General features: G+C 45.3%; 1 protein-coding gene across 1 annotated transcript in view; it reads right to left on the reverse strand.

Annotated features, from left to right (window-relative positions):
- HYDIN (HYDIN axonemal central pair apparatus protein) overlaps positions 1-14,943 on the reverse strand; it is a 341,424-nt gene that overhangs the window by 144,754 nt on the left and 181,727 nt on the right. Inside the window, 3 exon segments of the mRNA XM_059665442.1 lie at positions 555-698; positions 2,563-2,815; positions 5,624-5,862. Coding sequence (XP_059521425.1) covers positions 555-698; positions 2,563-2,815; positions 5,624-5,862 — 636 coding nt within the window.

The following is a 14,943-nucleotide window of genomic DNA, read 5'->3' on the forward strand; positions in this document are numbered from 1 at the left end:
AGTTTAAGTGGGTTATTCTCAGTGCTGGGTGAACTGCATAATAATTTGTATCTCGGTCTCCTCCTATGTGTCATGGGAATGATAACAGAACCCACAACACGGACCGCTATGAGGGACAACTGGGCAAATGTATGTAATGAATAGAGCTCAGTGCCCAGCACAAACTAATCAATAAGGTGTAGCTATTCTTTCTGATGATTATGATTATCAATAATTCCAGTCTAATCCTTTCTACGCTGTGATGTTTACTTTTTCTAATTACAGTAAAATGATCGACCACAGTGCATTTTCAGTGCACTGGAATAAACACCCCTTCACTTTGGCCTTGTACGTCAGGGATGATGGAAGCAGAATTTCTGTCGCAATTTACATTTCGGAGGAATTAGGTTTAGATTCGGAATTTTTAGAGGAAGGTGTATGGGCCTCTGACGCTTAGGAAACATCGGTGGGTGTGGGTACACCAGGCTTCCTGTTAACTTAGCTTCTCCAGTGAACATGTGAACTTGCTGACCCTCAGTTGGAGCGCCCAACCCTCCCCAGCACAGCCCACTGACCTTCTCCAGTCGGTACACGAGCTTCTTGGTGGAGAGCTGGATGAGCGGCGCTATGAACTCGCACATGACATCCACAGTCATCACCAGGCTCCGCTCCCGCTGGGCCCCGATGATGGCGTGGCACACCAGCTTCTCCCTGACCATCTGCAGGTGAGAAAGGCCGGCCCTGAGAGAGCATCCATAGCCCAGAAAACTTAATTCCACACAATCAGCAAACTGACGCTCAGCCACCTGCTGCGGACACCAGGGAAGAACACGTGTCTCTGAACAGTGCACTTCAGGTGTCGCTCTCTGTCTCACACTTAAATGTCTGATGGGTTACATATGTCCTGGGCGGATTCTGCGCCCATTTCAGACTGCTCTCGAGGACACAAATCAATTTACATTCAGTTCAACGAATACCTGTGTGGAAGGTGTATTATGCATGGGCTGTCAGGGATTGGACATACCAACCAGTATGGGCAGGGCAGATAAAATCCTATGGGCTTCGCCCTAACCGGTTTGGCTCAGTGGATAGAGTGTCGGCCTGTGGACTGAAAGGTCCCAGGTTCGATTCTGGTCAAGGGCATGTACCTTGGTTGCGGGCACATCCCCAGTAGGAGGTGTGCAGGAGGCAGCTGATCGATGTTTCTCTCTCATCGATGTTTCTAACTCTCCATCCTCTCCCTTCCTCTCTGTAAAAAAAAATCAATAAAATATATTTTTTAAAAATCCTATAGGCTTAGAGTTCAATGATAGTTCTATTTCTTATCAAGCTAGTCAGAAGCTGTGGCTGGAACATTTTGCCATTTCCTACTTGGATATTTAAAAAATCGTGCTATAGAAACTAGTATTTCTTTACTCCCCTACCCCCCGCCCCCCAAGGTCCAGATTTGTATGAAGTACAAAGAACCCAAAGTGAATTTATATCATGAACAGCTTGCATTGAAGCGTGCTCAGGTTTCAGATGTGAATGGATTTAGAACCCTCGCAGCTCAGGCTGAAGGCCTTTGAAACTATGGCCAGCTCCCAATCATGACGTTGTGAATGTGCTCCTGTCGGGGTCTTGAAAGGAGGGCTGTGTTCTAGTCACCTTTGCGTCCTTGGTGCCTAGCGCAGTTTGCCACATGGTGCACACTCAGTAGAAGGTGGCTGAACCCCTGAAGAGCAGAAACAAAGACCACCTTATACACTCACTCCACAGGGAAGCAATGGACAAGCTTTGCTATCCTGTCTGCTGGAAGGCGAATTTCTTATTGTTTCCCATTTCCTGAGGAAAAAGCTCAGCATCACTCCTAATTTGGTGACACCAGGCGGAGCTCAAGCAACCATCCCTCCTCATTCACAACGTCTGCATTTGTGAGGTCGGGGAGGCTCGCGAGCAATTACAAAGGGTTTTTTTTTCGTTGTTTTTTTTTTTTAGGTTTCTGGTGGTTTCCAGTCTCTGTGAGGGAGTAGGGACAGAGACGTGGTTTGGATCTGCATAAATGTTTAAGCAGAGTGCGGTGACGTAAATAAGAACATCAGAGCTGCCGAAGATACACCCAGCTCTTTCACTGACCCATAAAAAGATGATGATTATAAATGTGATGCTGTTATGTCAGACTGCGAGGAGAGAAGCCTGGGGTGTCCCAATACCTGGAGAGAATCGTCAGCCCAGAGTGTCTTACAGACACGCCCTTTGGGATACCTATGAACACGGCTAAGTGTTCCCAGGAGGCTTGGCTTGGGCTGAATGCTGGCTCTCCCTCTCCCAGAGACTTGCTGGCTGGTCACTGCTGACCCGGGGGATGAGAAGCTGCGTTAATTAGTGTTTTAAGGATGGGTTCATGGCAGCTGCAGAAGCAAACATAAAACTGAGCAGAGCTGAACCGTCACAGCGATGGGTGCTGCCATGGTAACTCGGGGCCGTGTGCAATCCTTAGGAAACCACATCCTTTCTTCAGATAAATGTCAAGGAACTCGCCTAAGAAATAGAGCAAAGATTTATTTAGGAGGAAGGCAGGTTCTAAACATGCTGTCCCCGTACCCTGGGAGTGGAAGAATAGCCGTCAAGTGTCACATCGATCGTCTGGTCTGGATACAACTCCATCCTGAAGGGCTGAAGCTGAAACACGGGGCTCTGGGGACGCCTGGCTGCCTGGGCGCGAGGGCGCTTAGCCAGTCTCCTCTTAGGCGCGCCTTTCTTGTTCTTGGGTTGGAACTTTTCATTCATCCAGAACAACTGTTGGACCCGACGTCCCTTGTTGGTCAGCCTGAAGTGGTAGTAACAGGTGTCCAGGCTGGAAAAGAGGAGGGGGGTATGGAGAGGACTCAACTTTGGGATGGATGTTCAGCTCTACATCTTTGGGACTGACTCCTCTGGAAGTATTTTTTTTTAATTATTTGATATTCTTAAATATTGTGAAATAATCACCACAAGTCTAGTTAATATCCATTACCATACATAGTTACAGATTCTTTTTCTTGTGATGAGAACTTTCACGATTTACTCTTTTTTTTTTTTAAGTGAGCAATAAATAGACAATTTTTTAAATATAGGAAGGCTGCATCATGCTAGTACTAGGACAGTGATGGCGAACCTATGACACGCGTGTCAGAGGTGACACGCGAACTCATTTTTTTGGTTGATTTTTCTTTGTTAAATGGCATTTAAATATATAAAATAAATATAAAAAATATAAGTCTTTGTTTTACTAAGACTTGCAAATATCAAAAAATTTCTATACGTGACACGGCACCAGAGTTAAGTTAGGGTTTTTCAAAATGCTGACATGCCGAGCTCAAAAGGTTCGCCATCACTGTACTAAAAGCTACCACGGTAATGGGAAAAAGTAGCAGCAGTGTCATGGCCTCCATAAACTCAAGTCAGGGGCCTGGGTGTGGCCCTTGAGTTGTCATCACCAGGGAAGGGGTCGTGGAAAAGTGGGCCCACCCACCCTCTGCCTTTCCCAGCAGGTCAAGCATGCCGCAGAATACACGGACACAGTTCACATGAAAACTGCTCTCATTTATGACAAATGGCTCTGAGGAGTATTTTAGGAAGGGAAAAGCAAAATGCCTATTGGGGGAGAAGTGTATTTCAAATTGTGTGGAGTAAATTCCTACGGACTGAGGGAAAGGTCTTGGGATGGGCTCAGTTTGAAGGGTACTTCGAGAGAAAGGACCAGCTTATTCACAGTACACCTTTCAATCATCACAGCAACCCAGTAATACCAAGTATATTTGCTCATTTTCTGAATGAAGAAATGGAAGCTCTGAAAATGTCAGGAAGTTGCCCCAAAACATGCAATGAAAAGAGATGGCATATGGGGTTTTCTTAGACCTATACGTTCCCAAATTGGCAAACTTTTCTGTTAAGGGCTGAATAATAAATATTTTGGATTTTGGGGGCCACATGGTCACTGTTACAGCTACTCAATTGTCCACTGTAGTGTGAAAGCAGACATAAAAAATATGTGTACACAAATGGGCATGGCTGTATTCCAATAAAACTTTATTTACAGCCTGGCCGGTGTGGCTAAGTGGTTGAGTGTCAACCTAAGAACCAGGAGGTCATGGTTTGATCCCGGTCAGGGCATATGCCTGAGTTGTGGGCTTGATCCCCAGTGTGGGGCGTGCAGAAGGCAGCCAATCAATGATTTTCTCTCATCATTGATGTTTCTATCTCTCTCTCTCCCTCTTCCTTCCTCTCTGAAATCGGTAAAAATAGATTTGAAAAAACCTTTATTTACAGAAACAGCCCACCTCTTCTTTTTCCCTTTTAAAAAAATGTAATTTAACGTTTCCATCACCTTTTATCCTCTCTTTGCCATCTACCACCCTCTGTGTCCTCTGCTTTTGACAATTCTTTTGGAGATTACTGGCATCATGATTTCATGTCAAAAAGAATGGTAGGGTTTAGACAGAGGGGAAATTGACAGCTAAAAAGCCACAATTTGCTTCTGTATTCATAGAGAACTATAGGCTAAACCTCCCAATTCCAGGCAAGTGACAGAATATCCTTTGGGGCTATTTGACCCTGTTTGCAGATTACAGAGAACATCATGTAATCAAGTTTGGTTAGCAGCGTATTGCTTCTATAATTATGCTTGCGTATACTTAGAGAAACTTGGTCAACAGGCAGGCAGAGAGGAGCATTTCTCTGTCAAGTGAACACAAAACTCATGGATGCTTCTCGGAAGGCATCATTCCTAGTGGCTCATGCTATTTTCAATCAGGTCATGGTTTGTAGACAGAACAGAGGAAAAGGGGGTGTGAATGGGTTTGTGGGGAGGGCTCCTGATTTCTTTTTTCAGGCTCATCTTCTCTAGGCACATGTGTTCATCTTGGTTGCAGGGCCTGTTAGACTAGAGGTCTGTTCACAATTTCACGATGGGCAGGTACACATTCCTCGGGCCCCCGCAGCTGGGGAGCCATGCATGAATCCCCACACATATCCTCCTGTCAGCATCCAGACTTCATACATTTTTAGAGCCACATGTAGATCATTCTGCTCAGAGGGGTCTATAGTCTACCACCTTTTATTTAAATGTTTAGATGTTCTAGTTTTTTTGTTTTGTTTTTTTCCAAAATGATCAGGTAGGGCCAATTACGGCCCTCTTGATTGTTGGTGCTATAGTGGGGAGGCAAGCAGGCGACAAAAATACCAAAAAAGTTACTGCTTTGCAATTCCTGATAAGAAACATTTACAGTAAATTTTTACCTTCCTAGTTATACTCTACGTAGGTTACCACTAAGCTGCGACTGTATTGTGGACCTACACGGAGAGGGATTAAGAGCGTATTGGAATGAAAGAGGGGAAATCATGGTGGAGATTCTAAACTGGTCACCGAGAAGGCACTGTAAGTGTGAGAGCCATCTCTTCGCCAGCGTGGACGGACTCAGCTTGAGAACGCAACCAAGCTGTGACTAGGGGGGTGTCTTCTGAGGGCTGACGCACCCATCTGGAGGGGGACAGTGAAGATAGGAAAGTGGAAGGACTGAGGTGGGTGCAATTTACTGAAAAGCCATTTTTTGAAATAGAGGTGATGCTCAGCTCATGCAACCTGGGCGATCCCTATGACAATTCACCCAGGAGATTTCCCTACCTAAAATGTGCTCCCAAGTTGAGTTCTGGAGCAAAGGGCTTATCCGAAACGATGGTGGAGCCAATTCCTTCGGCCTGGACAGAAATCCGGTAGGTTTTGCTGTTTATAATATCCAAAATGACCGTGTCTTTGAACATCAGTATGTCGTTCAGGTTGGCGGTCAGCGTCAGTTGAATGTCATCTTCGGGGGGAACGGTGCCTTCGCTGGGTTCCACGGTCCAAAGGGACTTTTTGTGAGCCTGCAACACAAGACACACGGTAACCATGAAGCTATTCCTGGCTTTCCCTCCCGCAGGCGTCAGGGCCGTCTGCACCTCAAGCGGCCGGCACTGTGGAACTCAACATCAGAGACAAACATTATTTTTATTTTTTTCCAAATCACAGCAGCTGGATGTTTGCTGGCTTCTCTTTCTGCAAAAAGCAGTCTGATTCTGAAGAGCAAACCTACAATTCCGCCTCTGAGTGCGCGGCGAGGACCCCTTACATCTCTTTCGCTAGATGACAGCCCAGCTCTCTAACAAGCGGGTACTAATTACCTGTTTTAACCACCAAATTCTGAGATACCCGCAGAAGGTACAACACCCTTTCTGGAATAGGGAATTTTCCAGGGACATGTTTTTCAAATGCAAGGGTGTTGAGGATGTTATTAGTGAGCGGGAACCGCTTTCGTTAATAAACACAGTATAGGAAGGCGTCTCCATTTCTATTATTCCATAATAATAAATAGAAGTTCATGTGCTAAAGTTCCAAACTTGTTCTGAAATATATAATAGGAGGTGAACATTATAGAGGGCAAGCTGACTCTCACTGACCTGTTCCCTTTACCTGATTAGATCCTCAGAGCCCACTCCCTTTCCTCCTGAGGAGTTTTGGCCAAACACTGCCTCTCAGTGAAGCCTGCTCTGGCCATCGCCTTTTAAGTGGAAAACCTTCCCTCCGCACTCCTGATCCCCTTTACCCAGTTCTATTTCCCCACCCCGCCCCCCTCAGTACTTACCGTCTTCTAACATGTGCAGATTTGACTTATCTATCATGCTTGTCTGGCTTGAAAGTCTATATGGACACTACTAAATAGATTGTATTTAAAAATGTAAATAAGTTCAATGAAACAAAGGAGAGCAGTTCTCAAGATGATACATTGTTTATAATGAGGATGTAGATGAAATTTTCCTTTAATTTTGGTATTAATGGAAATGATAGATTTAATTCTCTGTCAAGAGTCCTATCATTACTCCTGATCTTTTAATATGGGGCATCTCTAGAAACATAGATATAAGAGAAAACAGCATTAAATACTACACTAGATAAACTAGGGCTGAGATGGGATATTTGTATGATAATTAGATCTATTCCAAAAATATTTATGGGGAAAAATGTTGATTTTTGTACCACTCAATGTTTTTCTAAAATTTTTTAACTTTCTACTCATAGTAAATTAGCCCTGATAAAGTGCTAAAATAAGAAAACAGAAAGCAAAGTCTGTCTTTCCAGAACATTATGCTGCGTTTGTTTATAATTTTATCTTAAAATATTAGTCACAAGCCCTGGCCAGTGTGTCTCAGTGGTTAGAATGTCAGCCTATGTACTGAAGGGTCATGGGTTCGATTCCTTGTCAAGGTCATGTATTTGGGTTCCAGCCCCAGCCCTGGTTGGGGCGAGTGTGGTAGGCAACCAATTGATGTGCCTCTCTCATATCAATGTTTTTCTCTCTCTCTCTCTCCTCTCCTCCCTTCTACTCTCTCTAAAAAAAAAAAAAAAAAAAAAAAAATCAATGGAAAAAATATCCTCAGGTGAGGATTAATAACAAAACATTAGTCACAAAAAGATAACAATCCTTATAAGTTTACTTTTCAGGATTATAAATTATTATTGGCAAGAGAAACTACAAGGGTTGGATGTCACTATATTCTGCTTATATTTAGGTTCAAAGAAATAATTTCTAATGCATATTCTTAATTTACCCCCCCCCTCCCCAATTTTTTAAACAGTCTATCTTAGTCCATTCACAGCAATGTGAGCCTTTTCTAACATGCACTTAAAACCTCTTACAGCTGCCCTGGACAGTGGCTCAGTTGTTTGGAGTGTTATTCCATACACCAAAAAGGTTGTGGCTTCAATTCCTGGTCAGGGTACATGCCTAGGTTGTGGGTGTGTATGGGAGGCAACCGATCAATGTTTTTCTCTCTCTCTCTCTCTCTCTCTCTCTCTCTCTCTCTCTCTCTCTCTCTCTCTCTCTCCATATCCTCGGGTGAGGATAAAAAAAAACCCAAAAACTCTTACAGCTTCTACCCATTACCTAGTCCAAAGCCACCTCACATTTTAGACATCTGTTACACCAGCACCCCACTCTCAGTACCAATTTCTCTATTAGTCTGGGCTGCTATAACAAAGTGCCATGGACTGGGTGGCTTAGGAACGATAGAAATTCATTTCCTGTTCCCGAGGTTGGCAGTGTGAGGCCAGGGAGCCGGCATCGTGGAGTTCCGGTGAAAGCCTCCTCCTGGGTGAGGACTGCCGACTCCTCATTGTACCCCTGCATAGAGAAGAGCGGAGCAGAGGAAGCCAGCTCCCTTACAAAGACTCTTAGAATCCCCTCTCCAATCCCAATTTCCTCTGAAAGGCCTTAACTCCTAATATCACTGAGGGGTTTGGGTTCAACATACGAATTTGGGGGGAACACAACCATTCCATCCATAACATTCACCTTCAGTCCCTCCAAATTCATGTTTTTCTCATATGGAAAATACAATCTTCAATCGGGAAGAGGAATCTAACCAGAATTCAACTATGCTGAGACCCTGATCTCAAACTTCCAGCCTCAGAAACTGTGAAAAAGAAATTTCTCTCATTTGTAAGCCACCCAGTCTATGGTACTTTGTTATAGCAGCCTGAACTAAGACACAATCCCAAAGTGAAAACCTTAAAAACCTCTAACATATTAATCATAGAAAATGACACAAAATGAGTTCTAAAACAGCCATAAATGCAAATTAATTTTTCTGCCAATATTTTAAAAAATATATTAAATTTTTCCCCCCATAAACATTTATCCTCCCTATACCCTCCTCCGCCTTCACCCACACTGTCTTCCTCCTCCCACCCCCAGCAATCACCACCCAGTTGTCCGTGTCCATTAGTTCTTTCTCTTTTTTTTTTTCTCAATCCTCCATCCCAGCCCCTTGCGGCCCCACTCCCACCCCAGAGCTGCCAGCCTGCTCTCTATCTATGAGTCTGTCTCTATTTTCTGCAGATATTTTTTAATGAATCAATGTAGCTTCATTTCATCAGCATGTTTATCAGAGTAGATAAGGAGTCTTTAACTTACACCATTTACATGACTTAAAGCAATACATGGAAACGGCTTTCTCATGCTTGAGGAGCCAGCCTTTCTCCCTGCTTAGAACTCTTTGCCTTTCTTACTTTCAGCTTCTAGATTCTAGGCTACTATTTTAGATAAAGTTATCCTAGCTGCTGTAACAACAACAAAACACCTGATGCTCAATGGCTTAATACAACAAAAAACTCACTTCCGGTTCACATGAATTCCAGATGGTTACAGGCATGAGAATGGGCTCTGGTTCCATTCAGTCATTCAAGGGCCCCAGCTAAACAGATTCTGGCATGTTTAATGTGTGGCTTCTAAGCCACTCTGGACATTGATATTCAGTCGGCCAACAAGAGAAGGAAGATAATGGGGGGGGGGGTTCACATGCTAAGATTTTATGCACTAAGCCTGGAAATGGTACACAACACTTCTTCCCACTTCCACTGTCCAGAGCTCAGTCATGCAGACATACCTAACGGCACAGGAATCTGGGAAATGTCTTGCTCTGGGTCCAAGAGTGAAGGGAGGTGGGCATAGGGAACTGCTAACTTCTCTCTGCCAAAGCTACCTTGTTGGTTTCGTATATTGCCATAGCCTTAGGGTCTTCCCCTAACTCCTCTGGACCTCAGATTTTGAAAGGTGAAGAGTTCACTCCAATCAGGAAACTGAAGTGGGGGCGTAACTTGGTATTTGCACTCCTATGGGGACTCTAGGGCTGGAGCCCAGATCCATCTCCTATTGGGACAACCAGAGGGGCAGCTGGGGGAGAAAATAAGAATGTTCTAGGCAAGACAGTCTCACACTGTTGGCCTTTCTTCCCAAACCTGTGGCCTTAGAGCACTCTGTGTAGTTTCGCGCATTTATGAGACCCAGCTTACAGTTAAAACATAAATCAAATGCCTTTCAGGAGAGGGGGTTGTCAATGTCACCTTTCCCATTCCACCTATTTGTTTTCTTCCGCGAGACAGTGGCACAGGCCAGTCCTTGGGTACAATGAGGAGAGGGTGTCGCCTGCGTAAGTGCTATTTCCAGCCAGGGGACATTCGTTTTCGGTAGATGCATAGCATTTCTATTCTGATTCCTGCAGACGCAGACTGGCTGCTCTGGGAGGAAGACCTGAAGTTGCTCTCCAGGGCCGAATTGGTGAGTCTTCTTTTGGAGGAAGTGTATTCATCAATGTCTGGCATAAAACAAGGCAGCAAAGTATATCATAGCATCCAAGAACAAGGCACATTAAAGCGCCAGCTGCCAACACGCTGGATGATCCTTACCCAGTCAGGCTCCAAATCACCCTAACGCCCTGCGTCTCTCTGGCATTTGACTTTGTTTTGAGGGAGGATTTGGTCTACGTAACGTTTTCTGTTATTAGATGGCAAATTTGACTAGAGAAGGAATGGATGAATGATAATCAGCGCAGCTATGGAGGATATTCAATAGCCTTTTCGAAACCATGACAGAGCAAGACAAGTGCCGGAAACAGGCCAGGAAGGAGGGCTCCAAAGGAAAAGAGATGTGGGTGTGAGTCCCAGATCTGCCACCTTCCAGCTGTCGAACGTGGGCCACGTCATTCGCCATGCCCAGCCTCCGTTTCCTCATCAGCAGCCCATGATACTGACTGCACCCTTTGCACAGAGCCGTGGTGACGGTTCAATGAGGTGATGCATGTACAACTCAGAATGATGTCTGGCACACAATTAAGTTCTCATAAAAATGACAGCTATTGTCATCATTTTACCAAAAGCTGTCATCACCCCATGTGACACACAATTATGGACTCAGCAGTATTTGCTTAAAAAAAAAAAAGATTAAAATAGGTGCCAGGGAAGCATGTACCATACAATCCTCTTGGCAGAAGAGAAGCATCTCATTGGGTTCATGGTAGGCAGCATTCTGAGACGGCCCACAAGATCGCCATCTCCTGGTGCAGTTACCTTCTCCCAGTTATTTAATCAAAGGCTAATCGAGGGATATTTTTTTTGGTGGGGGTGGTGGTTAGACATTTATTAATTTACAGATTAACCTCCTTGATAAGTCTAGTAACCACCTGACACCATACATAATTATTACAATTATGACTATATGTCCTATGCTGTTCTTCACTTCCCTGTGACCATTTTGTAATTACCAACTTGTACTTCTTAACCCTTTCTCATCTAGCCTCCTAACTCCCCTCCCAGCTGGCAACCACCAGTCTGTTCTTCTGTGAAGGGATTTTGCAGACGGAGTTAAGGTCCTAAAATAGTTGGCTTTAAGGTGAGGGGATTAACCTCAGTGGGCCTCACTTACTCAGGAGAGCCCGTCGAAGGGCTTGGCTCTTCCTCGTGAGAGGGCTTATGGAAGAGGCCACGGGGTGGGCAACTGTGGGTGGTTCTACAGCATCGGGGGGCGGCCCCTGGCTGACAGCCAGCAGGAAAATGGGGCCTCAGCCATTCCATTGCAAGATAATAAACTCTGCGGACAACCTGAGGGGGCTGGAAGTGGACTTTCCCAGTGAAGCCTCCTCAGAGGAATGCAGCTGGGCAAACCCCGTGGGTTCAGCCTCTGAGATCCTTTTGGCTGGATAGGAGCCAGCCAAGCCGTGCCTGGACTTCCGACCCAGGGAAACACACAGGCATGTCATTGCAAGCCGCTAGGTTTGTAGTCATCTGTTACACAGCGATAGAAAACTAATACAGGGTGGAAAAGGGGAAGGGGCTGAGAAGTACAGACTGGTAGTTACAAAATAGTTACGGGGATGTAAAGCACAGCGTAGGGAATATAATCCTACATGAGAAAGAGCTAATATGCTAATTAGACCGGAAGGGGGAACAGCCTTCCGGATGAAGTTCCAGAATGACAAGTGGGCGGGGCTTCGAGGCAGCCCGGGTGCGAGGGCCGAGCCCCTTGCACGAATTTCATGCATCGGCCTCTAGCCAATAATGTTATGCATGGTGCCAGGTGGATAGTTGAAATACCCGGGGGGGGGGGTCACTTTGTAAAGCGTATGACTGTCTAACAACTATGCTGTGCACCTGAAACTAATACAAAGTAGTATTTAATGTAAACTGCCATTGAAAAAGAATATTAAAAGAAAAACAAATACAGGGTTTCATGTATTTGTCCAAAAGGTGAGTTGAGTTTTCCTAAGTCTTCCACCAAAACTTCAGCAACAGCTGCCTGTGTGTGTGTGTGTGTGTGTGTGTGTGTGTGTGTATGCGTGTGCGTGTCAATGGGAGCTAGAAAGCTGGAGTCACTAGAGCAGCCCAGAAACAACACATAGAGAAGGTTTGTAGGTGCTTGTGCACATGTGACTGTGTGGAAGAGGGGAAACTGCGATTTTTGCAATGCAGAATCCCATACCACTGGTCATCTGTGCTAAGCCCTCTCCCCTACCTTTCACATATCTAGAGGTAACATTTGCTTTTTATCTGACAATAGGGCATCAGCGCACTGCTTAAACAGCGCTCAGCTCCCAAGGTGAAATCGAGCTTTTATAGGCTTCCTTCGCCGTATTTAACATTTGCTGTGAAAGACAGGAGTGAAGGCTACTGTTTGCCCACGCCATTTCAGCAGTAAAGGAGAGTGAGTATACGCAGCAGACCTACTCGGCAGCGCGGATGGCTGTGAAGCTTGAGAAAAGAGCTCTATGCACTTTTCTTCAAAACAACTCCTTTACCCGTTGAAAGCGGCAAGAATTTCCTCCCAGGGAACAAGGGGACACAAACAACAACAGGAACCACTGTGCAGAGTGAGGGATTTCTTTGGATTCCTACTATTATCTCAGCAGATAATCAATTCTTTGTGGAACAAGAACAATGAACAGTCACTGAAGCCTTTCTCCTCTTCGTCTTCTAACTGGTATCTCTAGCCTCGAGGTTCCCTGCCCTAAAGTGAGTCACTTTGCTGCTTAAAATAATTAACTGGTAACTGGGAGCTGGAGTGCAACAGACGTGGTGCTGCAGCTTTACCGAGCGACGCAGAGAAGGTCATGACGAAGAGAGTGGGCTTGAGCGTCACATGACCGGCGGTCAGCTGTGGCCGCTGCCGTCTGTAGTCAGGCGACCTTGGCCACATTTTAAAATTTAGATTTCCGTTTCCTCATCTGCCAAAGGTGCTACTTGAAGACGAAATTAACTGGGTGCCAGGCCATCTAGCTCTCTGTCTTCCACAGAGTAAGTGCTCAGTGAGTGGTGTTATTATTAAGATGATCTTTCAAATCCTCACATCCTGTTCTCCTTCCTGCCTGCGCCCTCCCAGGCTACCCTGCCGGGAGGATTCTCTGTCAGGGACCTGACACTGGTCCTCTCCTGCCTGAACCAGGTGCTGAGCCTTTTCTCCTCTGAGACAGGGATGGAACCAGTTCATAGCAAGTGGACATGTACACACCCCCTAACCACACCCCCGAACGCTACACCCGATTCCCAGGGCTCGTGGGCCCCAGATGTGGTGGGTAACTGTCTGTTGGAAACATGGCAGCCTGCAGCCGAGACTATTATCCCGGGCACGAGCCTCTGGTCTGGAGGGTCTGTTCCACCTCCTTCCTAGGGGGCCCAGTGCCTTTCCAAGCTCACGTCTCAGGCATGTCCGCTTCCAGCGCGGACCCTTGCCTTCCCGCGTGTGCTGCACGTCATCCCTGCCTTTAACTCGGCCGTTCTCTGGAAATGTACACCGGTTTCCCTGTCCTCTTCCTCCGTATCCCTCAAGTCTCCACTCAAAGATTCCTACCTAAGAACACTTTAAATTTTACAGAAGAATTAAACACTCTCTCCTCCATGCTTACATATAACAGCGCACAATAATACTGTATTGTTTGTGCATTCACTCATTTTTTGAGACGGTAAACTCTTTAGAAAAAAAGAGATCATCCAATTTATCATGTTTCTCATTCTCGTTAGTACGTATAGTTAGCACTGTTAGTAGCAGGCACGGGAAAGATGCTCAAAAATATTGATTTATTTTTGGTCAATAAATCTATGAAAAAAGATTCAGCATCACCGGCAAGCCAACAATGCACAAACTTAACCAACAGGACAACGTGCTTTCACCTGCCAGGTTTGGCAAGAACAGAATGCGGGGAGGGTCAGGGAGAAGGTGACATTCTTCAGCGCTGCCGGGGCAGGACGTGAACTGGCGCACAGTTTCTGGGCCAGCATTTCCTACGACGCATTAAGCATTGTAGTTATGTTCTGTAGTTATGCTGTGACTGCATTTCTAAAAATACAGTCTAAGGAGACGGGTGTGAGCAGCGCTTTGGACAGGAGCACGGTGTACAGTCGTGAAAGGCTGCACACACTCGCTGAGGAGGGAACTGGTTAACTCGGCTGCAGCGGAGCCAAAGGATGCAATCACGCCCGTCACTGAAAATGACCTGTACCGGGATGGTCCTCAGTCATTCGTATCAAAGTGACCACACTCTCCTGTTGGGTGGAAATAGCTGGTCACGAAACAGTATTATCCCATGGGAGAGGGCGGGGGGATACAGGTAAATAGGCACAGTCACGTTTCGAAAGGCAGGCACCAAACATGTAATGGTGTTATCTGCAGGGTGGCACTAGGAGTGATTTTTCCCCCTAACCTTCTTTTGCTTTATAAAGATAATGTGATTTGTGTAACAAGAAGACACACATTGTATTTACTGAATAAATAACTCATTCTAAAAGGATATGATCACTCGTTCTCTTGAGAGCCCATTTAATTTTAATTCTGTTTGCTCTCTTGCTTCAGCATCATTCGTGGTTTGTTTCTTAGAAGCTTTTTCTTTAAAAATAAATAATACATGCAACACAGTGTAAAACTCAAATGGGTTTAAGGGTAGAATCTCTCTCTCTCTCTCTCTCTCTCTCTCTCTCTCTCCCTCCCTCCCTCTCTCTCTCTCTCTCAATATCTCTCTCTCTCTCTCATGTTGCCCAGAGCCCCTAGTTACCATCCCCAGAGGCAGCCACTGTTAGCAGTTTTCTGCATATCTTTCCAGCGATACTCTATGACTAAAAACAAAGCATATTTGATATACACTTTT

The sequence above is a fragment of the Myotis daubentonii genome, chromosome 15 (assembly GCF_963259705.1).
Source record: "Myotis daubentonii chromosome 15, mMyoDau2.1, whole genome shotgun sequence".
NCBI lineage: Eukaryota > Metazoa > Chordata > Mammalia > Chiroptera > Vespertilionidae > Myotis > Myotis daubentonii.